General features: G+C 50.5%; 1 protein-coding gene across 3 annotated transcripts; it reads right to left on the reverse strand.

Moving 5' to 3' along the window:
* Window positions 1-264: 264 nt before the first annotated feature.
* On the reverse strand, window positions 265-19976 carry PITX2 (paired like homeodomain 2). 3 transcript variants are annotated; one of them, XM_059923434.1, is made up of 5 exons: window positions 19704-19976; window positions 15865-15920; window positions 15260-15397; window positions 3970-4175; window positions 265-1531 (listed from the first exon to the last, which is right to left on the reverse strand). In XM_059923434.1, the coding sequence occupies exons 2-5, from the start codon at window positions 15908-15910 to the stop codon at window positions 968-970; spliced, it is 954 nt and encodes a 317-aa protein (XP_059779417.1). In that variant the 5' UTR covers window positions 15911-15920; window positions 19704-19976; the 3' UTR covers window positions 265-967. The 3 variants fall into 3 exon arrangements, with proteins under 3 accessions (XP_059779417.1, XP_059779418.1, XP_059779416.1); XM_059923435.1 differs by lacking the exon at window positions 15260-15397; XM_059923433.1 differs by lacking the exons at window positions 15260-15397; window positions 15865-15920; window positions 19704-19976 and adding an exon at window positions 5031-5585.
* Window positions 19977-25406: the final 5430 nt, after the last annotated feature.

Genomic DNA, 25406 nt, shown 5'->3' on the forward strand with positions numbered 1-25406 from the left:
AATAATGGAATCCTCTGGGTGTAAGCCAAAGAAAAATCTGGGAAACAAGACCAGACTCCGCAGCCCCCCTTTTTTTTCCTGAGAGTACCTCTTTTTTCTTTTTAGTTTCTGATGAATGACTATAATTTATTTCTACCAAATTTAAATAAGTACTGCTGCCTTGTGTATTTAACTAGGCAGGCAGAGGGAACTGGTTTTTTTAGGAAGCAGTGACTGAGAAACCCTGGCCAGGTAACAGAGGAGGGCAGAAAGAATCCAGACCAATTTGTATGCAGTATATTTTACTCCCATGAAATAAAACACATTTTTTTTTCATATTTGCTGAAAAGTAAAACAATAATATTGTACGAAATGTTATACACAGGGTAGGTTGTACATAGCAGTTTCAGGAACATCATTGCATCCACCAGAGAGACTATTCTAAAACTGATATTCACACATTTTTTATAATAATAATATGTTAGAAACATACAGTGTGGCATTTAGTATATACATTCCTTTGCTCGCAAGCAAAAAATCCTAATCGTTTCTGTATAACATGCTTTATTTTAAAGCCTAACCTTTAAAAACACTGTTGTGATATTACTAACAACTGCTTTTTATAAAATTAATTTGACATTTCGATATATATACATCCTTTCAGTCATTTTAATGTTAACAACGCTAAACTTAAAAAATAACAAGCTTATAGTAATGTTAAAATGTCATATCCAGTCAAACATTTGTGTGTGTCCTTGCAACTGTTGGAAATACTTTTTAGTGAAAGATGTCAGACAATGAGGAAATTCCTTTGAAATCAAAGGAGCTCTCTTTAATTCAGTGGTTTCCCTTTTTCTCTATATCTTCTCTCTCTCTCTCTCCCTTTCTTTAGTGCCCGCGACCTTCTTCTAGCGTAATTCCCAGTCTTTCAACAAGGGCAGAGCTGCCCTATCCGGCACGGTCCTAGGATCCCGGCGCAGTGCGCGGCTCACACGGGCCGGTCCACGGCGTACTGGCAAGCACTCAGGTTGGACGCCGGATTCTGCACGCTGGCGTAGCCGAAGCTGGAGTGCTGCTTTGCTTTCAGTCTCAGGCTGGCCAGGCTCGAGTTACACGTGTCCCTATAAACGTACGGAGGAGTCGGCGGCGCGTAAGGACAGGCGGGCGTGGGCACCGCGGAATTCAGCGACGGGCTGCTCAGGTTGTTCAAGTTATTCAAGCTGTTGAGGCTGGAGCCCGGGACGCCGGTCACCGCTGAGGGTACCATGCTGGACGACATGCTCATGGACGAGATGGAGTTGGGTGGGGAGAACATGCTCTGGGATGACAGGGGGTTGACGTTCATAGAGTTGAAGAAAGGGAAGCTCTTAGTGGACAGGGAGGCCGACGTGAGGCCCTTGGCGGCCCAGTTGTTGTACGAATAGCCCGGGTACATGTCGTCGTAGGGCTGCATAAGCCCGTTGAACTGCGGCCCAAAGCCATTCTTGCACAGCTCGGCCTGCTGGTTGCGTTCCCGCTTTCTCCATTTGGCCCGGCGATTTTTGAACCAAACCTGGGGGTGGAGGGCAAGGGAGCAAACAGATGCCACAGATCGGATTAGTAAAACCTAGATCCGGGAAAGCACCAGCGACCACCCCCGCTCCAACACACACCCGCGCACCCTTCCCGCCACAGTTCCTCCCCCCCCCTGCCACTGCCCCGCGCCCCAAGCTGCCAGAGCCCCGTCCCAACGCAGGGGGCCAGGCCGGTTCAGGCCTGCGAGCCCGGGCTCTGAGTTGCGCCACAAACCCCAGCACACCGCCTGGCGGCCTGCGAGTGGCTTATTCACTAACCCACGTCCTCCTCAGGGTCCAAAAACACTTACTGCAAAATAAACTCAGAGCAGCGGGCTTTCCGCCCAACCCTTCCCCGGCCACCTTGCAAACGTGCTTGCATTCCAAAGCCACAGACTCAGTGATGAGGACAAGGGGCTGGGAGGCCCGCTCTCTCTCCCACAGCTCCTCCTCCCCTCTCGAATCTCCACCGCCGCCCCCTACTCCACGGAACATGAGCCCTCAACAGGCGCCAGGCCACGACCCCCTTCCTCGCCTAGCAAAATAACCAAATAAAAAGTAAAAGACCACCTCCCCGACAGTTCATTAAACTCCGCGAGCTTGGCGTGTAAATCTCCGGGAACCCGGGACGAGTCGCTTTGCAGCCTTCCCCTCCCTTCGCTGCGCTCCTTCACACCCTCCGACCACCCCAGGCCAGACCCGCGCGCCCGGCGCTGCTCCGGCCGGGCCCGGCCTAGTCGCTGGGCTTTGCGGGCGGCCGCCCGGCCCCGCCAGCCCCTACCCGTGTCCGGTGGCCCAGACGCAACCCCATTCTCAATCCACATCGGGTCCGCCCGTCGCCCCAGACGGCGGCTATTGTGTATTGGAGCGAGGCCTGACTCGAGATTTCCGAGCTGACACCGATGATGTTTCACATTACACATCTCAGCCAGGCCCAGCCACCTAATCTGCTTTTTTTTTTTTTTTCCCCTCCTTTTTCCCTTTCATTCTCGATTTCCTTTTTATCCCCCTTCCTCTTTGCACCCGACAGCTATAAAAAGGACGCCTCACTGCCTACTCGGCTGGACAAGCAGCGGGCCTGGAAGGGGGTAGTCCCAGGCGGCCAGAGCGCAGCGCTGCGGCGGCAGGGGCTTGGAAGGGACTGCTGAAAAGTCGGAGGGGGTGGGGGAGGGCTTTCTGAAGGATTCCGGAGACCCCATAGATTGTGTTTTCATTTTAATTACTTGCCATTTCTACCCTGGGCCGTCTAAACTTTGCCCAGGCGAGAAGAGTACGTGCGAGGCCCGATCCCCAGATGCGCGTGAGAGCTACGAAAAACTGACCTTGTGCAAAAAAACACGCGGTCCGGGCCTGAGCCGTAGCTCTGCGCTGTTAAACTAAAACCATTTCCAACTTCAACCTGGCTCATTTATCCACTAGCACAGCCTCATTCCCTACACACATGCCACTCAGAGAGTGCCTTCAGTATCTCGGCTTTGGGAGTGCATTTTGGTCTTATTTCATCATTATTGCTATAGTGTTTTCTTCTGTTTTCTCAGCTCTAACTGGGGGCTCTTTTTCTATACAGAGCTTTTTTTTTTTTTTTTTAAACAGCAAAGCCTCTGGCTCCTGCTATGTGTGTTTTCTGCTTCCAGAATCCTAACAAATTTGGAGTTTTCCACCGACCAGCACAAACCAGGATATTGGGTAATTTATTTAAGTTCATTTTTGCCAATCCATAAAGTACAGATTTGCTACAAAGGTAAGCCCTTTCTTTAATAAAACTATTATAATTGGGAGGAAGGGTGTGAGTAACAGTCTCCTGAGAAAAGATAAATAAACCAAACCGAAAAGTCTTTCTTCTTTTTTCTTTTCTTTCTAAGAGGACTGGCAGGGTAGCAGTTGTGTATTAAAACTGCTTCCACAGATCACAAAACCAGGGGATAGGGTGTGGAAGAGATCTGAATGGCAGAAAAACCGCAAAGACTGTGTAAGGAGGGAGAGCAGAGGAGAGAAAGGGCCGGGCTAGGCCTGGCGCGGAAGTTTTCCAGGGAGGGCAAACCCTTACGTGTCTCAGGCGGGTTTTCCTTGTTAAAGGCGCTCAGGTTGGAGCCTGTCCTCGGCTCCTGGCCTGGGAGGGATCTTATTAGCGCTCGTCTGGCGAATACAAGCCGGGAACACAATGCTCTGTGCAGGGCCGCGTTTGGGAGCGCGCGGTGTGTCGGGGCGTTGAGCCGGAGCCGCTCCCGGCGCCTGCGCCAGGCCCGCGGCCAGTCTCGGAAGAGGGAGCTGTAACCTCGCAACTGGGGCCGCCGTGAGAGGCCATCTGCCTTTGCAAAGGCACCCACCCGAGCCCTCCTGGACAGCCCTGCCTTCCACACGCTCTCCCGGGCTACAGGGCCGGCATCCCCGCAACGCCCTCCCCGCTAGCCCTCCCAGCCTCCGTGCGGGCTCCTACCCGGACTCGGGCTTCCGTAAGGTTGGTCCACACGGCGATTTCTTCGCGCGTGGACATGTCCGGGTAGCGGTTCCTCTGGAAAGTGGCCTCCAGTTCCTGCAGCTGCTGGCTGGTGAAGTGAGTCCGCTGCCGCCGCTGCCTCTTCTTCTTGGACGGGTCTTCGGCGCCCACGTCCTCATTCTTTCCCTGCTGGCTCTTATCTTTCTCTGAAAATGAAACACACAGCGGTCCCCGTCAGCACGCCCACCTGCTACCCGCGAACGCCAACTGGACCAGGCGGCAGAGGCCGGGGAAGAGCTGGGCTGCCTGGCGGGGGAGGAGGGTGTGGAGCGGCCGCTCCGGGCCAGGGAAAGCGCTGCGTCTGCGGGGTGTGCAGACGTGAGTGTGGGTGTGCGCGCCCCACCGCCTCTCCTCCCCCAGCGCCGCACGTTTTATTTACACGTTTATCTCACTGCGACGGCACAGTCATTTTTATAGCCTGTGCTTTCAAGTATATTTATAAGCTTCTGCGTGGACACACCAAATCTCCCGGGACACCCACACGCGCGCGTTTTACAGAACCCCCTCGTAAAAAGCTCAGATTTCGATGCGGTTTCGGAAGGCTAGGAAAAGTAGGCTTCGGGATTCGGCGAGGCACCCAAGTTCCTCTGCCCTTTAGGAAGACCGCCTGTTCTTCTGAGGCGTAGTTTCACAAATAGTTTTCTAACAAGTGGAGCTTCTTGGGAGCTGAAAGCCGAGAGCGGAACAGGGGCCGCATGGGGGCTGGGGGAGCGGCCTCTGAAGGTCCTCGAATGGAGATGCTGGGATTTTTGTGACCCAGAAAACAGAAAGGAGGCCAGGGTCGGCATAGGGAGGGCGGCAGAACTGCCCGCGTGAATCGCGCCACCCCAGCCGGGCAGTCCAGGCAGAGCGAAAGGGACGAGGGGTCAACACAACCCTGGCTCCGGAAGTTCTGGGGGGGAGCGGGCTGCAGGACCACTCCCACCACGCCTCCCCCAGGAGGGGCCGGCTTCCTCGGGGGAGAGAAGGGCCGAGCGGCGCGGGGCCACGCGGCGCCTTACCTGCGGCCTCGGGGCTGGAGGTGTCAGAGATGGTGTGCACCTCCAGCCTGTGCTTGGAAGAGTCCAGGGAGCGGGTCTGACCGGGAGCCAGGACCGAAGCCATGGCCAGCGGCTGGGGATGGTGACAGGAGGAGGACGAGGAGGCGGCCAACAGCTTGGTCCCTGCTGCTCGGGGCTCCAAGTGCAGCGGGCCTTTCATGCAGTTCATGGACGAAGGAGCGCGCCGCCCTACGAGTCCTGGGCTGCCGCCCGGCCGAAGCCCCGTCGCCGCCGCCGCCTGCTTCGCTTCCCGCTCTAGGCGCGGAGTTTCCTCGCGGTGGCCGCCGCGGGCAGAGCAGGGAACACAACCCCGGCAAAGTCCTCGAGCCGAGCCGCCCCCGTCCCCTTCGGAAGGCTCAAGCGAAAGGGTCCGGCGGCCGAAGTCAGCGGGCCAAAGGAGACATGGGGATGTGGGTAGGAGAGCACGGTTCGGAGCGTCTTTGGGGAGCAGGCTTCCAAGCTCCAAAGCGAAACAAGAGTGGGCAAAGACCCCTTTCTTCCCTCCCTCCCTCCCTCCCTCAAGTACCCCTCCAATAAGGAAGGCTAACGCCGCCGTTTGCGCTCTGCCCGCCCCCCGCGCGGCAGCCCTGACAGCGAAGTGTCAAGAGTGACAGGGACAGGTAGCTGATATTAGATCTCCTGCGGCGGCGGCGGCGGCAGCGGCGCGGGCCTCCGGGCGCACCCTCCGCGGTGCGCACACGCACACTCCCTCGGGCGGTCGAGCTCGAGCCCGGCCTCGCCGCAGCTCAGGTCCCAGCACCCAGGCGAGCGACGGACCAGCTCTGCGGCTCCAAGCTTCCCTGTTGGCCTAACATCTTAAAACCAGAGGCGGGCTTCCTGGTGCCGAGACGTCACTCGGCCGCGGCCCTCCCCAACCCTCCCCGCCTCCTCCCAGACCCTTCGCCGGCTGGAGTGACGTGACTCCGCACCAATCAGGAGCCCCCGAGCGGCAACCGAGGGACAGTCCTGTCTGCACCTATCAGCTGTGCGGGGCCGGGCTAATACCTCGCTGTGCCCGCCGAGTCTACACCCGGCGGCTCCCGGGAATTCTGCTCCGGCCCGGCCAAAGACGATCCGGCTTTTAGTTCTGGTGGGGAGGTGGAAAGATGGGGCTGCGAGTAAAAGGCTCGTCAGAAAGAAGCGGAAAGATCGAAGGCTGAGAGGTATAAGGATCAACAAGACACCCAGCCACCCTCCCCTTCTTCCTTTTGTGTCTCACTACATTCATTTCCTACCGAGAGGTGTTTTTCTCCCCCGTATGGAGAGGAGACATGCTACTTAAAACCAGAAAAATTTCAGAACACCAACAAATCATCTCTCCGATCTTAAATTTTCCAAACAGCCTGTCAAGTGAATGCTGCGGAGCTAATCTGAAGAAGCTTTACTTTAATTGCAAAGAAGACAGAGCCAAGAGAGGCTAATAAATTAGAAATCGAGAAGCAAATGGATCCGTCAAAAGAAAATTACCTTGACTTTAAACGAACAACTGTTTGGTGGTTCACTCTGGATTTATACAAGAATAAAAAGTCGACTCAGATCACGTTCTCTGTAATGCTTATTAGTCCCCAGACAGAAAACACACAATAGACTAGAAACCCTAACCCAGCATTTTCAAAATGCTGAAAGCTTATCCATTCTACTTAACGTTGATTAAGACACATATCCTAGAGCTTTCAAATTCCTTATACACTGTTTTAAGCTCATCCTAACCCGAGAGAGCCACGCTTTAAATTCAACGCTCTTGTTTACTTTGTTACCAGATTCAAACCCATAAAGCCTGTAGAACCAACAACCTTGAGCTAATTATATATAAAATATGCTTTAATGAATTTCCATACAATTAAGAATGTTGCCAAATAACCAATTCCAAGGATAATTTTTAAGTCATTTTCTATTCCTAGGAGCTCCAGGCTGTCTTGAATTGTTGGAGTCCAAGCAGGCAGAGGCAGTAGGTTGTGGGCAAACGCCTAGGAGAACGTTCAGCAAGGAAAAGCAAAGCCTTGTTCATTTATTTAAAACAAAAGGAAAAAACACCTTTGGGGACATCTAAATCTTTACAGCTCTATTTCCAAAGAAATTAAAGAAAGAAATTCAAAGATATCATTCAAAATAATTTGTGAAAGTCCTTTTGTCCTCCGGCTTAGGTCAGCTGGAGAGCACAAACTAATCTCCCCTGGGTTTCTGCATTGACGATTGCTTTATTGTGGAGTTAGTGGTATCATCCCTGAATGTGTATTTGTTTGACATTACAGTCAATGATTTGCAACGCCAGTATGAGGTATCTTCAGAAAACTCCCTCCTTGTCCTTGTTCCCAAGATTGGGAAACTTTTCAGTCTGAGGCAGAGTGGACGAAGCAGACTACAAATATGTTTGTAACCTATGTGTCTCTCCTTTGCCCTGCTCCCGCCTCCCCCCCCCACCATATCTGCAACTCCTCCCCCATCTTAAACAAGCTTGAGAACAGTCCAAGAACCAAATGAGAATTCTTCAGTCTCTCCCCAAATTATCATCCCACTTTAAGAAGAATTTAGCTACAAGGAGGAACTTTCTTCATAGGAAGCTTTAAATCAGCATTTCTGGTTTTAACCTTTTATTCCAGTTAACCCCAGTCCATGCATACACACACCTGCTTAGAGCAGAACACATCCTCATGTGACAGGTCTGCATTAGCTGAGGCTCATACATCCACCTATATTAGGTCCTGAAATCTTATCATTAAATTATACATATTACATAAGCAGCCTGTTGGTAAAGAAGGTTAAATTAATTTACATTCTGCTCATTATCTGGTGTTTAAATGATGCATTTTATCCCTGAGATTTGGTGGAGAATCTCCTTCTCAGACCCCCCAGTGTTTCACCGAAGACAATGCTCTTACATTTGTAGTGGTTTTTAATCTGATAAGACCCTAATTTGCTTAAGTCTTTTAAATAAGGGTTTTAAATGTTTCTCACCATTTTCTTATTGAATTTCCTCTAATTCCCCCAAGACCATAAAGTATATGTGTAAAGTAAATATTTCCTCCCATTGCACTGCCAGCTGATGACCTATAAGTAAGTCAATATGAATCCAGCCCTTTTCTGCCCAATGTGTTTACTAATCATATTCTAGTATCTTCTCTTAAACCTCAGCATAGCTGCAATCCCCACAATACCATACGCTCAAGCCTTCATATCACAAAGAAACTCCATCACATCAAAGAATGAAAGATTCTCCTCCATAGTGAGCATATTTTTTTCCCTTGTCTCTTCAACATTCAAACCCTGGAGTTGCAATTTTTGGTGGAGGCTCCGAGTCGTTTTCAAAACTCCTTACTCAGGAGAGCTGAGAAGCTCCACAGAGCCATGTAGATTTCTAAGCCCATCTCTCATTAAACCCATGGAATTTTGATTCAAGCTCATTGGCTCTGTTGACTAACAGAACTTTCCTCAAGGCAAATACAGTATGAAGGACCTAAATCAGCCTCCAAAGTGGGTGAAAAATCCAAGGGCAAGTGACATCTCCTCATAGTGCCAAAGTGTGGAAATGCTGGTGATCAGTCTGAAAGCCTGAAAAGATAAGGAATCTTAAACTATATCGATCCATTGCAAAGTCAAGTGGAGAATAAAGAAAGACAAATTACTTGAAGAACTCTGGTTAAGCAAAAACGAAATCATATATACATATGCATATATCTATCTATAGATAGAAATACACATACATAATATATTCGCCCCCCCCAAAAAAACCCCAACTGAGACAGGGAGGTATTTCTTTGCATTTTTCTAGCCAGAGTTTCAACTCTCTCCTAATCTTCTAGTCACTTCACACACTCTGAGTTTGGGTGATACCCTTTCCAGCCCCAACAGGGTTCACTCCACCGGTGGTAGGAGTGCTCCAACATGAAAAGTCTAGATAAGGAAAAGCAAGTGTGTAGTGGGGAACGAAGAAACATTTTTCAGTTAAAACTCTAGTGGTGGTGGGCAATTTTTAGATTTAATCTACAAAAAACCGGTGGGTGCAAATGTATAGGCAATACAGATGACAAAGGAGCTGGAAGTAAGGGAATCTTAGGTATTCTGTCAGTTCAGAACTACTGCTACCCGCCAGCCCCCCACTCCTCTTTGACTGGTCCTAGAAATTACTATGACTTCGGCCTCCATCACAGAAATTGTCAATTCAGAAAAAAAATCAGCATAGTCAGTTCAGGGAAGCTGGAGGTGCTGCACAGCTGCGGTGGGGAAAGGACAGGAAGCCCAGTGCGGGTTTGGGTTTTCCACTCAGAAGAAATCAGGGATCGTCTCAATCGGGTTTTCTTTCTTATTCTTTCAAAGAAAGACCCTTGAGGAGGGAAATGTGTGACACGGGGTCAGGCGTGTTTTGAGCTGGTATTTGCCACCGATTACCAGTCTTAAGGTCTTATTTAATTTCACACTCTTCAGGGTTAGTTGCACAAAGGCCCTCTGGCCATCGCGGCGAGATGGGTTGGGTAGCGCCGCCAAACTCTCGGCTGCGGCGGCCGGGATATGAACTGGGACCCAACCAAGTGACCCGTGACTTCTGGAAAAAAAAAAAAAAATCTGTCCTCAAAGCTCACCTGGAAGATGGTTCAATTAGATGTCTCCTTGCGCTGTCAGGCCGTAGAGGGGTGGTAGTCTTGTTCCCGTCCAGGCCAGCTCAAGGACGAGACCCGCCCGGACTCAGGTCGGAGGCACGTGACAGGCGTGAGTGTGTGTATGCGCGAGCGTGCAGTGTTAGGCGCAGAGGTCAGAGGGAGACCTTGCACCTTGCCCGGAGAAGCGGCTCTGCCTCCCCTCCTTCCCCTGCCTGGCTTTTCTCTGCACGCAAATCCTCCTCCCACCACAGTCACGAAGCCGAAGCACCCAGAAATTAAAGGCTTTATTGTGGCTGATTTCCACCCACCCCCTCCCCATTCCCTAAATGGAATAAAAAAGTGCAGGTTTGTAAAAAGTGGCGGATTCTTTTCGGAATCAGAAGTCTGTAGAGATACTGAGCAACATCCACCCTCTTTGGGTCCCTGCAAATGGTACCCATATTTCCGTTCCCACACCATGGCTTCAGGTTTGGGATAGCTGGCTGGGTGGTTCTCTTCACTCCACACTGGCGGGTGGAGAGAGGAGCGAGAGATTCGAGGAGGCTCGGGGAGGTGGGAGGACTACTGCAATCACTAAACCCACGCGCTGTAATGCCTTTTCACATCAGCCTGGTAATGCTACAGGTTTATTAGGCGCTCATTTAATCGCCGAACTGCAACTAGTCGTGGAAAAGTAAAATAAAGAGAGCGGTATATTTGTGTATAGGGGTAAGAGAGAGATAGAGGAATGAGATAAACATCAACATCTAGGTCCAGAGAGATAGAAATGACAAGGGACTAACTAAAATTACTTAAAAAAAAAAAAAGTGGATTGAAATGCTCCTCTTTCTCTTTTCTCTATTTTCCCTCTTCAGCTCATGTCCCGTCTCCCTTTCTATTTCTCTTGTTCCCCTTCTTTCTGTCTTCCCTTTCCCAGACATGCTGGTAGCTAACATTCAGCATTAGTTGTCATGGTGACCATAAATCACATAAATCCAAAAATACCCACCTATAATCTGAGATGAAGCTTTTATTTCCCTAGTGAAATAATATTTTAAAAGCTGTCAGCTGACACACACACAAAAAAGGAACCCACCTCATTGTCGTAACCCAAGTAATATATTACTTCTAAAGGTTTAAATTAAAATGTCAGCCTGTTAAAAACACGCTGGGAGAATCTTGGGCACTCTTCATGTCAGATCCTCACAATGAAGTTGACTGCATCACTCCTGATCGCTCTTTAACACATATACTAATTTTGCCTGCTCTCTCTCCTTCTATCCATTTCTTCCCTCCCTTCCCAACTACCTTAGTCCTCACAGAGTGTCTGCCTTAGGTTGTAAAAGAAAGGAGCGTCCATCAGGATCAGAAAGGAGCTCAATCCTTTGCCTGAGCCTTCTGAAGACCTTGTATGTTGGTCCTCTGTTATCAATCACTTCTCTAAATGAAAGATGGGTGTCTTGGGGTAAAAGGTGCTGGTCAGGGCCACAATGCGGGAGACTTTCTAGAGGAATGGAGAAGAGAGAAAAGCGGAGGGAAGGACTGGTGGGGGAAAGACGGAGTAGTGGAGAATTGAGCTGGGCGGCCAGGTTCTGTGATTAAGTCTAGCCCAGGAAAGGCATGTATAGTCTCCCACTCTTGCCTTTTTCTCCTGAGAGGAAACTTTCCCATTTGAAGACACTGAGCGGGGGGTGGGAGAAAGGAGGGTGGCGGCCGCAGTTGGGCCTTTTGTCTTCTACCTTGGGCTTGTTGTCTTTTGCCTATCTTTGGATTACAGGGTATTCGCCTAGATGAAGAGCCATTAATTACCCATTCAGTCAATATTAGGAAGACGACAAAGCTTTTTACATAGGATTAAGAAGACATCAGATTGTTCCATTAGTATATTCCTGCTCACGAATAAGCTTTCGTTATACATTTCCTTCTCCCCCGAGTCGCTCTAACAACTGCTGCATATATTAACAGCGGGCGGTGCGGGATGACAGCCGAGCCAGCCTTGAGAAACTTTGAGCGCGCCCCGCGTCAGTACCGAGGGAAGCGACCTGTAAAGACTACTGTGCGGGCGGGCATCCGCTGGGACTGACTACTTTTGGAAAATTTCCCCTCTTGGGAGGAAAAAAACCCCACACAGAAGGGAGAGGCAGCTTCTACCGATAAGCTGCAGATTTGGAGTGGGGTGGGGTGTGGGTAGAAAAAAAATGGAATTCTCCCCTTCCCCAGCTCCGCGCTTCCGGAGACCTCACGCCTCTGCGGCACGCCCCGGTCCCCTGTCCCCTCTTCGCACTAAGAGCCCTCCACCCTTCTAAACAACCCCCTTCTTTCTGACCACGCTCAGGCCCGAGGGCCGCCCCCCGCAGCACCATTCTGCCTTTTGCTAGAGGTGGTCTGGGCTGCTTTCGCGGTGCTCCTTGTGATCACGCATTAAAGTCGCTCTGTAACGGCGAAGGGAAACCAGGTGATTTGTTTTGGGAGGCGGGGGGGATACATTAGGAATCCACGGTGTACGTGCTCCGCAAGCATTTGGTGATTGAGTGAACAGGGCTCTGCGGCCGCCAAGGCGGGGCGGGGGGGCGGTTATCGCGGGTGCTCTGAAGAAGAGGGGCACCCGGCTGCTGCCACAGGAGACGGTGTGTGTCGCGGCGGGGCCTTGGAGTCCCTGTCCCTAGGGAAGGAAGTCTGCGCGCACCAGAGGCCCGGGTCGAACACTTTCAGCCCAACTGCTCTGCCAAAACGATTTGAAAATTAATGGCATCGCTGGGGGAGGCCCGGCGTATGTACCCGCCCCAGGTCCGGTCGCGAAGCCAGGCGCGGGGACCGAGAGGCGGCAGCTCGGTCGATTACAGCTCTGAATCCAGAGCCACGGCCCCGAAACTTTAAAGGTATTGACAGGGGAGGATCATTCCATCCTCTTCCCGAAGGCGAAGACAACTTTTTGAGTTTCTCCAAACGGAGCCCCTTTCGGGACCCCCAAAGCGAGGAAAAGCCAGGACCTCTGTTCTAGGGGGATGTTCTAAGCGGGCCTTTGCCCCTTCTGTCTGGGGGATGCTGTTTAACTTGTCAACTCTTCCTCTCTTCACCTGCCATACCTAGCCACCCCTCTCTCCACCCTCTCTCAAACCCCTGGCTTTAGGGGGTCTTCAGCCTACTCCCTGCCCCCTCCCGTTTCGGGGTTCTAGCCAGGCTGTGGGTATCAAGGGGATGGGGACTCGCTTGCGATGGGACGCAGAGGCCGGGCCTCCCAGAGGTCGACACTGTCCACTCTGAAAACGTTTTCAGCCTTCAACGAGGACACCGTGTTTTGGGGGGATGAGGAAGAATAGTGCCAATAATAGAATAGCATGGCCCTTTTCTAAAATCGCATGTCATTGTAAACACTTTTCTTTTTAAAAGCAAATAAAAACTATAAAAAAGTTAAGGAGAAAAAAATCATTTCTTTCTTTTTCTTTCTTTCTTTCCTTCTTTCCTTCTTTCTTTCTTTTCTTTTCTTTCTTTCTCTTTCTTTCTTTCGCAGGCTGTCGCTAGGAGTTTGCATATTCCATAAGTTAATTTACTTATATTCAGTAAAGGGGACTCTGGCAACCTTCCTTCTATGGCTTTGCCCACTCGTGTGTGACATTTTTGGTCTAACCCCATTCCCTAAAAGCCAATAAAATCAAGATTTTCAGCATTTTTCCTATCACGTGTCTCTTCTTAATTAATGGCATTACACATGTTTGGGCAGCAATTTTCCTCTTCGGTCCAAAAAGTAGAAAACAGACTATTAGCTGTGTGGGGAAGAGCCTATCCTTGCACTAAAATAATCCGGGCCTGAACATAATGGTTAAGAAAACAATCGTTTGTTATTTCTAGCTCTTTATTTGTTTACTAATTACCAAAAGCGAACGCCCAGGAGCGCCTGCCTGGACGGTGAGAGGAGCAGACAGGACTCGCCGGCTCTCCGCCGCCTCTTGCCCACCTAGGAAGCCCCCATCCCACCTCAGGCTTCCCCTCCAAGGGGTCCTAAGCTCTTGTGGAAGCCACCTGTCCTCAGAAACCATTCCTGGGGTCAAGAAAACACTGGGTTGGGGTTGGGGTGGGAGGAGACATTTTGCATCTCTCGGCTCCCAGCGCTGCGAGAAATGTCAACCTCGGCTGGGCCGCGGCCAGCCCGCGCTGTGCGAAGCGAGATTGGGGAGCTCCCCTAGCCTGGCCGGAGCCGGCGCTGAACACGCACAAAGCATTTTCCCCGGGAGTCATCGCTGCTCTTGATTTTTAACCATATCCCAAACATACTCTGGTGTAATAATTTATTTTTACGACCGATTATCAAACAGAAGAAGAATTTAACACAATCTTAATGACAGAAATCACCCGACGTTATCTCTACATGGCCCCATTTAACCCCATGGGGTTAATCCCGGACAAGTGAGCGTTTAACTGGCCCAGCAGGAGGATTTAGCGATATTGCGCAGTGTCGAGGCCGCTGTGCTCCACACCACTTTAGACGTTTTATTCCAACAAATGATGCTTTTCTCTCAGATTCACTGGGAAGCCCAGTGCGGGGCTTTTGTTTTCTTCTCGGTAATACGGTTTGTTTACTTGGCGGGGGTCCCAATTCGCTCCCCTCTAGCACACATTACATTTGTATCCTTACACTTTAATCCGGAAAGAGGGGGTTAGGGGCCGAGGACTGTGAGGGCTTTATCTCCTCACGTTATCAAAGGTCAACAACCTCCTAAGGATAGGCACTTATTTATTAAGGGGCCTGGAAAACACGGAGAAGAGACGAACGGTAAATTTGAGTTTTTCATGTATTCCAAAGGAAAGGTTGTCCTCTCATCCCCTCTCTGTCTCTCTGTCTCTGTCTCTCTCTGTCTCTCTCTCTCACACACACACACACCTAAAAGACACGTTTCAATTCAACAAGATCTGTGCGTAGGAGACGTTTTAAGTTTTACACAAGCCTGCACACTTTGAGCAGCAATATCCCTTGCCTCGGCCAGAGTGAAACCAATCAACCACACCACCAAAACCCGAGATCCCGCAACCAGCACAACAGGTAGGTTCGTGTCGACAGGGGCACCCACTCCATTCCACCCTCGGCCGCTGCGCGCAGTTGCTGCCCTCAGGCTCTGCAGGGCTGCTGTCAGCTCCTCCACCTCGCCGCCGGGGCGAACCTACGCCAGCCCGAGCCTCGCGTGCTGGCCTTCCGCGGTAAACCCCGCGCCCACAAGCCTGGGAGGGGCGCGGCCAAGGGCCGTCGGTACGGGGTGGGCCCTGCCGCTGCTGCATGCAGTGGGACGTGGTGAGCGACAGAGGTCGCTGTTGGACCACTTTTCCACGCCAGCTAGCGGCACAGAGAGGTAGGTTGGGGGTGTGCGCAGATCAGGCCACACATCAGGAGATCATCAGGAGAGAGCGAGAGGGAGAGGGAGAGGTGATGGGTCTCAGGAGTGCAGTATAATTTGGGGAAAGGAATTAACGTTCCTTGCACGGCTGCTTCCCGTCCCAACCAGAGGCCAATTTCCGAGCAGGCGCGCCCAGTCTGGCGGCCTCGCCTGCGTGCGCCTCACCCGAGCCCCAGAGGACCGGAGGCTGGTGCCCAGCGCGCGGCCTGCGCCTCGTTCTCGACCTTACCATTGGCGCCGGGATGCTGCCTCGGGAAGAGCTTGCTGCTGGCCGCCTCTTTCCGGCTCTCGGGAGAGTCCGTGAACTCGACCTTTTTGATTTCGGAGTCTTTGGGGAAGAGGCATTCAACGGCCGCCGGCTGCACGCCTGGGCCACGCGCGCCCGCCCCACGTGCCGGGAGAGAGACGGCCCGGATGGCGGCGGAAAGTAGCGGCGGTCGAGGAGGGTGGGAGAGGGAGGCAGGACGGAGGAGAAAGAGGGACAAAGAGCAAAGACCCAGTTAGAGGAAAGAGCGGAGGACACTCCCGTCTCCCGGACCCTCTGGCAACCCGGCGCAGGGCGGCGTTCTCTCTCCGCGCCTCCCCGGCTGTCAGCAGCTCCCGCCGGGAGGCGGAGGCCCGGGGCTTCGACACGCGGCGACAGGCTCCCTCCCTATCCACAACCCCCCACCGGGAGAGGCCACCGGCGTCCTGGTTCTGATTTCCTTCCTGCTCTGGCCGGCCCCTCCGGGAAGCGCCCCTCGCGCGGCCTCGCCACGGGATCAGTGCCCTCTCGCCGCCCTCGCGTGTCGCGGTCTCCCGTCGGGTGACCCTGGCGGAAGAAACGACTCTTACCTAATTGCACACACGCCGACACTAGTTTTCGGCAGTTGGTCTCCATTCCCCGTTATCTGCAAAACGGAAGAGAAGGAGGGCTGTGAGAAGCGGCGGCGGGCGAGCGCGCAGGGCTCAAAGCAGGCTACCTGTGGGGCAGACGACTTCGGCGCTAGCTATTAGGCGCCTAGTCTGTGCTAGGTTTCAGGCGTTTTTCTGGAACCTGACAGCCTCTGGCAGCCCAGCCTCATTCCCACCCTTGCCCCCGGTCCAGGACATCTGAATGTTTACCAAAGAGGGGCGGGGGAATGTCCCTCCAGAGTTGCAGCGAATGGGTCCAGGGGCTCTTGGCCGATCAAGTCACCGTGTTCTGGGAACCTAGGCTGTGAAACTACTCACAGGGGAGTCTGTGTCAGGGGTTAAAAGCCCGTCTGAACACGAGGACAACCTTAGCAGATACAAAATTTGGGGATGAGTGAAGAGGACTTTCTCCTTGGGGAGCTGTGCGTGAAGGCCAACACAGTGCTTGTCCGTTAGTTGAAGCCTAGTAAACATTTATAGAGTGCCAGAGTCAACTTGTTTCTGTCCTAGACAACAGTTCCCCTCGATTTTCTGTAATTCTGAAACGAACAGGACTCCCTAGGCCTAGGGTGCTCCAGGAGCGAGCTGGCTTCGGGCCTCTCATCCATCAGGAGCCACTTTTCCATATTTAGCCACACTTTCCCCGGGAGATACTCACCCGGCCATTTATTTACCCTAAAGTATGATTTAAGATCGCAGAGCAGGGGAACGGGGTGGAGTGACTGAGATTGAGGAGAGCGTGGCAAACGTCCCCGGAGGGTTTACTGCCCGCCAAGGACAGCGAAATAGCTCTGAGAGACCGGCTCCTCCAGTTCTCCCCCTTCTCCCCGGCAAACCAGATCTTCTCCAAATTTCCAACCACAACGCAGCGAGCCAAGCGTTTAACGTGCGCCCCCTTCTCCGCCACGAGCAAACCGGGAGAGGTGGGTGGCGAGGGGCTCTGTCGGGGTGGGTAGAAGACCCGCGGCTGCTTTAAAGACGGAAGAAAGAAAGCTCCTCAGGCCCCTTGGATCTCGGCGCCTGCCTCGCTCCACGCTACCCAGGGTACGCCGGCGGCGGGAGGGCCCACCTCACTCAGGTCCAGGGCTGGGGCTGGGGGGCGGGCGATACCCGGCTGCGCAAGGGGCGGAGGCTGGGCAGGGAGCTGGGGGGTCTGGCTCTGGCGGAGTCGCATTTCCCGGCTCCTCGGCCTCTCCTGGAAGGAGCCGGGGCCCAGGGGCCTCCGGCCAAGGTCGCTGCCTAGAGGAGGGGCTGCCCCGCGCGGCGGCGTGGGGCTCCAGGGGTGGGGACCGCCAGGCGGTTCCCCCACCCGCTAGCGTGGACGCGGGCGGGGGCGCTGCCGATGCTTGCGGGCCCGGGGGCCCAGAAGTGGCAGTTTGGCGGCTCCAGATTTAGTGATTCTGCAGTAAAATCACAGGATTAGTCCCTGATTGAGATGTCTGTTCATGAGATATTACAAAATTCATTATCACAGCTTTCTACTAACTCGATATGAAGTAACACAGATGGGATTTTATTAGTCCAGACTTCAAATGTTTACTTATGATAATTTCAGGGGAAATTTGCATGTCATCATCATTTGGATAATCTTTTTTTTTTTTTTTTTTAACTTCTGAATTGGCTGCATTATTAGCCGGTAGCCAGAGCTTTGCAGATGGTAACTGCAAATAGTTTTTATTTTTTTAAATAGTAAAATATACAAGAGAAAAAGATCGGGTAGCTCAGTGTAAAGTCAGTCAATTATTACACATTCTCCCCCCACTCCCAAGCTTCAGTGCTGAAGACCAAACAAAGCAATACAAAACAAATCTTCAAGAACTCCTCTCTAAAGACTGAAAAGAAGGTCAAGGCGTGTTCCTTAGCTCACTCCTACATGTCCTTATGACTTGGGGATTTATTTTGCAGTCAAAATGAGTCTTGAAACCTGCTTTTTTTTTCCCCCCCTGCATATAATGACCAGGCTTACTAGATGAATTGAGTCTAAATAACTGGGGAAGGTAATTTTTAGAAAGAGACCTCCAATTCCTGCCTGCTGATCCTTAAACTTGCCCTGTCAAGGCAAGTCTTAGAAGACAAATTTGGCTGCCGGATTTACAGACTGGCTTCAATGGCTAATCTCACAAATTAAGATGAGCAACTTTTCCCGTTGGGAAGTTGTTCTCACCCCAAAAGTTCATGTCCTGCTTGGAATGTATATGCCAGGCAATCTTGTTTTGGCCAACTTGAGTTTTCTATTGTGAGCTCACTAAAAAGCAGGACACAGCTAAAGGGAGCACCCTGAACCACACTGGCTAAGGCAGGCAGGCAAGCCCTAAGGAATAAAACAATTTACTTAAAAATAATTTCTGCGATTGCCATAAGATGAAATTGCAGGAATGAAATATAGTCCTAATAATTCCACATCCTTTCACATTTCCCCCCTTTCCATTCAAGTTGTTACCCTATAACAAAATCTTTAATGGAAAGTTTAAAAATAAACATGGCAAGAACATATGTTTTCAATGAACTAAATTAGTGAGATTAGTCAGTAAATTAATTTGCAGTGGGTAATCATTTAAGGAAATTAAAATACTGCTTAACACAGTTCTGTATTTTAGCAGTTTAAGCCTTCTTTTAAACCAATTAATATCGATGCTTCAGGAACACTTGAGGACAAACATGCTCAACTTGAGGAACAAAGCACCTGAATAATTTAAGTGTAGTTTTTCTGAGGTAGAGCAAAACATTCCATAAATGAAGTAGTTATTTCATTTTTAGGGAAGGTTTGATTATTGAAACCTTGTATGCTTATTTTGTTACATCAACAAAAATCCTCAATCTATATTGCTTAAGTGCTTTGTTTCCTTGACATAACTGGTATTTGAATTTTTAGATGGATTTCCTCCAAAATGATATTAAAAGCATCTTTAATTCTTACTAATAGCCTAAAAAGAATGCAAGGAAATCTCTCAAAATCAAATTTTTCATAAAATATTTTAGAATATATGAATTCCTATATTATTTTAATTCATGATAGCAAATTTCTTAAAAAATTTAGTTTAGTAAGACATGCTACTTGCACAAATAAAAAAAAAGAGTAAAAATCACACTACCCTATGATGGTTTGATTTCTAAATTGCTTAGGAAAGTAAAATCATTAAATTGTAATAAAAAGAGATACATACTTCTCAGATTTAGAATCATAATTTTTTTCTTGCTGGACGGTTGGAAAACAGTCCTCTCCCCTGCACCCATTTAAAATGTATCTCCCGAAGTGCAAGATTGGAATTGACTGGTAATCAATTTAAAGGATTTATAATCCGAAGTAATTGTGTGAGCTTGGCATTCAGGCCTGGCTCCCAGGTAATTCGCTTGGGCCTGAGAGGTCACTAACTGCCAGTTAAGATGGAATCTTTTTCCAATTGGTAACAATGGGAAGGGGGCTAATCTTCCAGTAGCTGAAACTTTGTACAGAGCCCTTTATCTTGAGAATGCTAATCCTCAGTTTGAGGATTTGTCCCTGTAGTGTTGGCACCAAGATTTAAGGGAAGATACCTCCTTTTAAATGCCAGCCATGGTCTCGCTTCCCACTCGACTTCAGCACCCCGTAGATTGTTAGCGTCTGTGACCGGGGACCAAAGGAACAGGGCTTTGCGAGGTCTGTTTGCCAACTGCGTTACCTCGGGGGAAAGACAGCCCCAAGAGCCACAAATCACCTACGGTGAAGATTCTCCAAAGTGGAACAAATTTCCAAACTCGCATTATCTCACATCCCTGCGGGAGAGACGGCCTCCACTTACCGGCTACCGGGAGAGAGCTGCTGTCTCCGCGTCCCGCCGCGTCCCGGAGAGATTTCCAGCGAACCGAGGCACGGGCTGCACCGCAAACGCCCGAAAGCCGGGCCGAGAGGGCTGCGAGGCTCCGGAGGGCGCCGAGTTCCGAGGGGGTCCAAGGGCGCGCAGTGGCCTCCGGAATCTAGCCGTCACTGGCCGTTTCTTTCTGCTCTTCTCCAGCTTTCTCGCTTGCTCTCGCACTCTCTCTCCCCTCCCTCGCTCTCATCCCTCTCTCTTCCCTCAGCTCCGACTCCGTGTGGGGAGTGACGTGACGTCAGCAGAGATTCCACCAAACTCCACTGCACAGTGGCGGGCTGGCGGGCGGGCGGGCAGCCGAGCCGGCAGCGCGGCGGGCGATCAAGGGGCGAGCGCAGCGCTTGGGCGAGCGCGGGGGGAGCCAACAGGGGCGACGGGAAACGGGGCAGGGGAGGGAGGTGGAGGCCGGCGGGCCTCGGAGTCGGGAGCTGGAGAAGGAGCCGGGAGAGCGAAACAAGGAGAGGGAGCCGGGCAGGGCGCTTAGACAGGAGCAGACAGAGCCGCAGGCGCAAGCACTCCCACTGTGGAAAGGAGCACGAGAAGGGAGGATGGGAAGGAGGAGAAGAAAAAGGGATCTGCGCCAAACCGGGAGCTCTAATAAATCAGAGGGGGAGGGCAAGGGCGTCGGGGAGACGGAAACGTACTCCTGAGGGGGGGCAAACCCAGACGGCTAGGGAGGAAGGGATGGAGAAAGTGGCCCAAAGAATGGAACAAAGGGCAGTGTACATGGGTTTGTCTGGGGGCAAGGCTTGTGGGGTGTGAGTTTGAATGTGCCTCTGTGTGACCTTCTTTCAGGCCTGCAGGGTTGAGGAAAGAGGTCATAGAAACCAGGGATTGCGGGGGAGACAGGAGGCTGGAGAGAAGGCAGGCGGGGTGGAGTGAGAGAGGATGACTGAGGAGAAATCTGGAAAAGTGGGGATGAGCGGGGGGTCGGTGGGGTGACTGGGTTTGGGAAGAGGGTGGGAGAGAGACAGCGAGAAGGGAGCGAGCAAGGCTAGTCAGCCGGGGAAGGCCGGGATGCCCGGCCCAGCACCGCCGGCCGGGACACCGGGCCCGAGGTCAAGGCGGGTGGACCAGGAGCGCAGCACCCGCTGTCGGCGCGCAGGTGGGCATGGCCGCGCACTGACCAGTGTGCACGAAGGGATTGCGCTGGACGAGGCTCGGGTGTTCACTGGGTCTAGAATTTCCTCTGCTGTACCTACACTCAACAAGTTCACTCCGGGTCACGGCTATCTCATTTTTTAAAATGACGAGGTTAAGGTTCCTGGCGAGCATGGTATTAAATTGCAAGGGATGATGGGGGGGGGTGGAGGAAGGAAGCTCCCCTCAAATCAACATTTGCTCCTAAAAATCGAAGAACATGTGAAGTTAGAGGGGTCATCCCCCCGCCCACCCCGAAAAGTGTGCCCTACTTTTAAACCCTGATTTTCCGATTTCCAGCAAGAGCTTGTGTTTTGGTAGTGAGAGGATATTTTTGCTCTGTCCTGCCTTTGAGTGGAAGGACTTTTAAATACGATTCGCCTGGAAGACCAGGTGTGAAGGCTTCTGCCAGGCATATTGGACAAAGTTCTTTTAATCTCAAGGGTGTCCTGTTAATGTATGTTTTTGGAAAGTGTCGGAAAACAGCCATAACTCCCAGTTCCGTATTCCCACCAATATTATTTCCTGCATAGAAGCAAAACTCAGCCAGGCCTGCCATTAGAGAGTCCCCCCTTTTGGTCCTGAAGAGAGGATAAAATGCCCTCTAAAAGTTGTATTGCTCTTCCTAAATCAGTATACCAAATCTCATAATTTTAAGAAAATATAATGACATTGAGGGAACGTGTGTGAAATGTATACATTTTTGAAAGCCTGGCATTTAAAATAACCCAGGTCACCATATAGGTGCTGGGCTTTTCCTACATTTGGGGGCTGTCTGGAACATGTTATGTGTTTTCTTGAATTACTCCGTGTTTTGAATTCATTTGAGTTAGCAGTAAAAACAGGCAAACAAACTTGCTCAATTTGTTTTGAGTGCTAAATCCCTTCACTTTGAAATAGCTAACAGTCGACAGATGGACTCATTTTATGGAACGGGTTAGCCTCTTCAGCCACGAAGAAAACTGACGAGAGGTCTACATTTTTAAGCCATTTCTAACCTCCACGTAACATCCGTGAAAACTCAAACTTTCTCTCTTTACCGGTGGAAATTCAAGACAGTTTTATTTAAGGGGAGAGAAATGAGGGGGAAATGCCCACGTGTTCTTTTTACTTTTATTTCTCCTCTGTCTCTGAGAATTTCTATTTCTGGTTTCTGAAATCTTGCTGAGGCAAGAAAATCAAATTTCTTCAAGTCCCACGACTGAAATCTAAGGTCACAGCATACCACATAATGTGGTCCAAGAAAAACATTTTTGTCTCTGCCCATCAAAGATTTTTGCTGCCTCCTCAGCCCCCTGAGTTATGGGTTAAATGTCTCCCTCCTTTTCTTTTCATTTTATAGAGATTAAGAGACGCTCGGAGCAGAACAGCCTCGCCTGCATCTGGAGGCGAGGATGGGGCATCTCACGGAAAAGTGGGAAAAGAGTGAGAAAACCGGAGACGGGAAGATTCAGAGACGCACAGAGAGACAAGGGAAAGAGAAAGGGACTGCGCTGCAGAGACGCGCAGATAAGCGCGTGCCTCCTCCTCCCCCGTTTCAGGATTCAGAGGTTTGCAAACCAGGGCTGGGATGGAGGGGCTCCGGGAAGCTCACATTCCCCTCGTCCCCCTTCTGTCTGGAGTCTCGCCCGCCAGGGGCTGGCTAACCCCAGTCCCGGCCGCCGCAGACACCGCGCGGAGCTTTTGGGTCCTCGCCTCGCCCAGCGCCAATGCAGCTGAAGTGAGCAGCTGGTGGGAAATGCAAATGGCTCCTGGAGAAATAGAAGATACAGAATGATTCTCATTCCCTCCTCGAGTGTGTGGAAGGAGCTGGACATACGTTTCACGCTCCTAATCCTTCTTTTACATTTTTAGTCATACTCCTATTAAACAACTAATTAATGCCCAGAACCACCAGGGAATACATTAGGCATGCAGCGGAGAGGCAGGGTGCTGGGGGGCTACAAACCACCGATCTGATTTAAGACGTGGATTTCAGGTTTTTCCCTCGTCAGAACAGAAATGGAAGAGTGGGCCGTGGCGATTGTATTTAGATTCCGATTACTTCAAATTAGAAGGGGGTGGAGGGAGCGTCCAACCAAAGCAAGCAATTCCCTGCCTTGCAGATGTAAACAAGATTGTAGCATCAAAGGTACCAGCTCCTTAAGGGCCAGATCTCCTGGCTGGGAGCCGGGTGTGGGGAGACACTGGCCTTATGTATCAGTGAATTTCAAGGATGTTACACTTTTACATAAACAACTCCGGAGCCGATCGCCTGGTGAGACTCACTGTTCTAGAATATCTTTAAAAAATTTTTTTCCCAGAAGTATATATTCTTTTTACTTTTCCAAAATTTTGAACTATGTCTAAAGATAATAACCTTCCAGTAAACCAGTGCACTGGCCCATTTCCCCCAGCCATTCCTTCTGTCTTTTTGATTATTGGATTTAATGTGTGTGGGACACAGAGAATTAAACACCGCCCCTCCAAATACATTAGCATAGGAAGAGTGGTGCTGGACTACATGGGTTCAGAAGATTTTTGTGAGATTCTGAATTATGCCCCTCCCTCTAATGTTTTGAAGCCAGTGACAGAACTGTTAGAATAGAATCGAATTGTGAAGCTCAGAGAGGACATAGCAGTTTGTGATCAAAGCTTGGCAAAACCGAGGACAAATGCGGGGCGGCGACATCTGCCACCTCACTCTCACCCAAGAGTTAGGATTTGGGAAAGGTACAGTATTATTTTCAAGCCCGCCTGTGACTGGCTGCGTGCTACCATTTACTTTCTTCCCTCTGGATTATGATTTCAACCCTGGCAAGCAATTTCCCCAGCTCCTTATCTGACAACAAGAGAGTATGTAAATACCAATGGCTAGAGATGTTTAACTGCCTCAGACATTATTGATTTGTTGGCTGTTCTAAATTTTCTTCCCAGTCCAGGTCTTGTTTCCGAATTGTCTATTGAGGAGGTTTGAGGCGTCCCTCCGATGCTACAATACAATAATTTTTTAAAAAGGCATTTAAGATGAACCAATTGATTTGCATATAAATTAAAATTACTATGCGTTGCCTATTCTGGTGTTTTATAATCATTTCGAAATTAGTACTTAACCACTTGAGCTAAAAGAATATATAAATGTCTGTATTGACTCACTAATGAATTACCTAATTAAAACGTCGCCTCGTGATGTTGGGCTCTGGAAAGCTTGTTAAATCAAGACATATTAGGGAGAGATGAATATTGGAAGGGTAACAGACCAAGGTCTGGAACTCAGAACGGAGTTTCCGGTGATCCCAAGCTTTAATTTTGGAGCACTGGCCCTTTTCTGTTGTTAATGATTTTGTGCTTGTTTGTAAATAAACGAAGTGGAAGAAGCGCTCCGGAGGCCGCGATCGCTCTGGCCCTTTGCTCTGGCAGGACCTTCCAGCTCTGACCTAGAAGCGCTCAATCCTGGGAGAAGCTGGGCCAGCCCGGGAGGTGTGTGGCCCCGCGGGCGGCCTGGCCAGCCTGCTCTTCTCCTCCTGCCTCGCCGGCTGGCTGGTGAACCGAAGCAGCGCTGTCTCCGCCTGATCCGAGAGCTGGAAGTAGAGCCGACATTTAATAGATATGCTAACTGAGCACTTACCTTCGTCCAGAGAATAGGAATAAAAGGTAGCTCTTCTTAAGAGGCGGTGCAAAGGCACGCTAGGAGTTCAGAAAAGGCTAGCAGCGGGAAATCTGTAGCCTGGGGGCTCGCCAACATCCCCTTTCATTTCAAGCACTTATTGATTTGCTGTTGTCATCTTTGGCGACGCAGAAGGACACTTGAAAGAATTTCTGATGGGGCTCTGATCTGAGAAAGGAGGTGACCTGCCCAGGCTCTCACCAAATTCTTAATTACTGCATCAACTGCTTTTTTTTTTTTTTTTTTAAATCCCCCATCCCACCTCCTTCCCCCTGGCAACTGAGTTTGCTTATTCTGAACTTCTTAATTATTCAGGAACTTCCTTACCTCTCATTGGCTTCCCTTCTGCAGCGGTTTTCTATTCGAATCTTCCCCCCCCCCCCCAACCCCGTCCCCCATGGTAGGGTCTGTATATTGATCCCTCTGACCTTTGGCACATCTGGGCCTTCCACAATCTCTCAATCTTTTTAGATTTGAGGTTGGAAGGCTCCGCCCTCTCCACTATGTGCACACACTCAGAAATACGAAAACTTACACAGACTGTCCTCAAACCCAGGGGATCTAACAGATGTTCCCTTTTCAGTTGTCTCTTGAAATCTGAAATGCCTGCCTGATTTGAACTTGGATACCACTCTCTCTCTCTCTTACTCATTCCTCTTTCAAAGCTGTTTGAACAATTGTGCACATGTGCTGGCAACATCTCCACCTACAATCTTTACCAAACTGTAAATAAAGAGGAACTCATGCAGTAGATTGGTAGACAGATTGCCTTAGGAATCAGAATCCCCGATTTCAGGATTCCTCAATCAACTCTGGTTATCATCTACATTGAATCATTCCAAGCAGGA

Source organism: Balaenoptera ricei, chromosome 5 (genome assembly GCF_028023285.1).
Source record: "Balaenoptera ricei isolate mBalRic1 chromosome 5, mBalRic1.hap2, whole genome shotgun sequence".
In the NCBI taxonomy this organism is placed as follows: domain Eukaryota; kingdom Metazoa; phylum Chordata; class Mammalia; order Artiodactyla; family Balaenopteridae; genus Balaenoptera; species Balaenoptera ricei.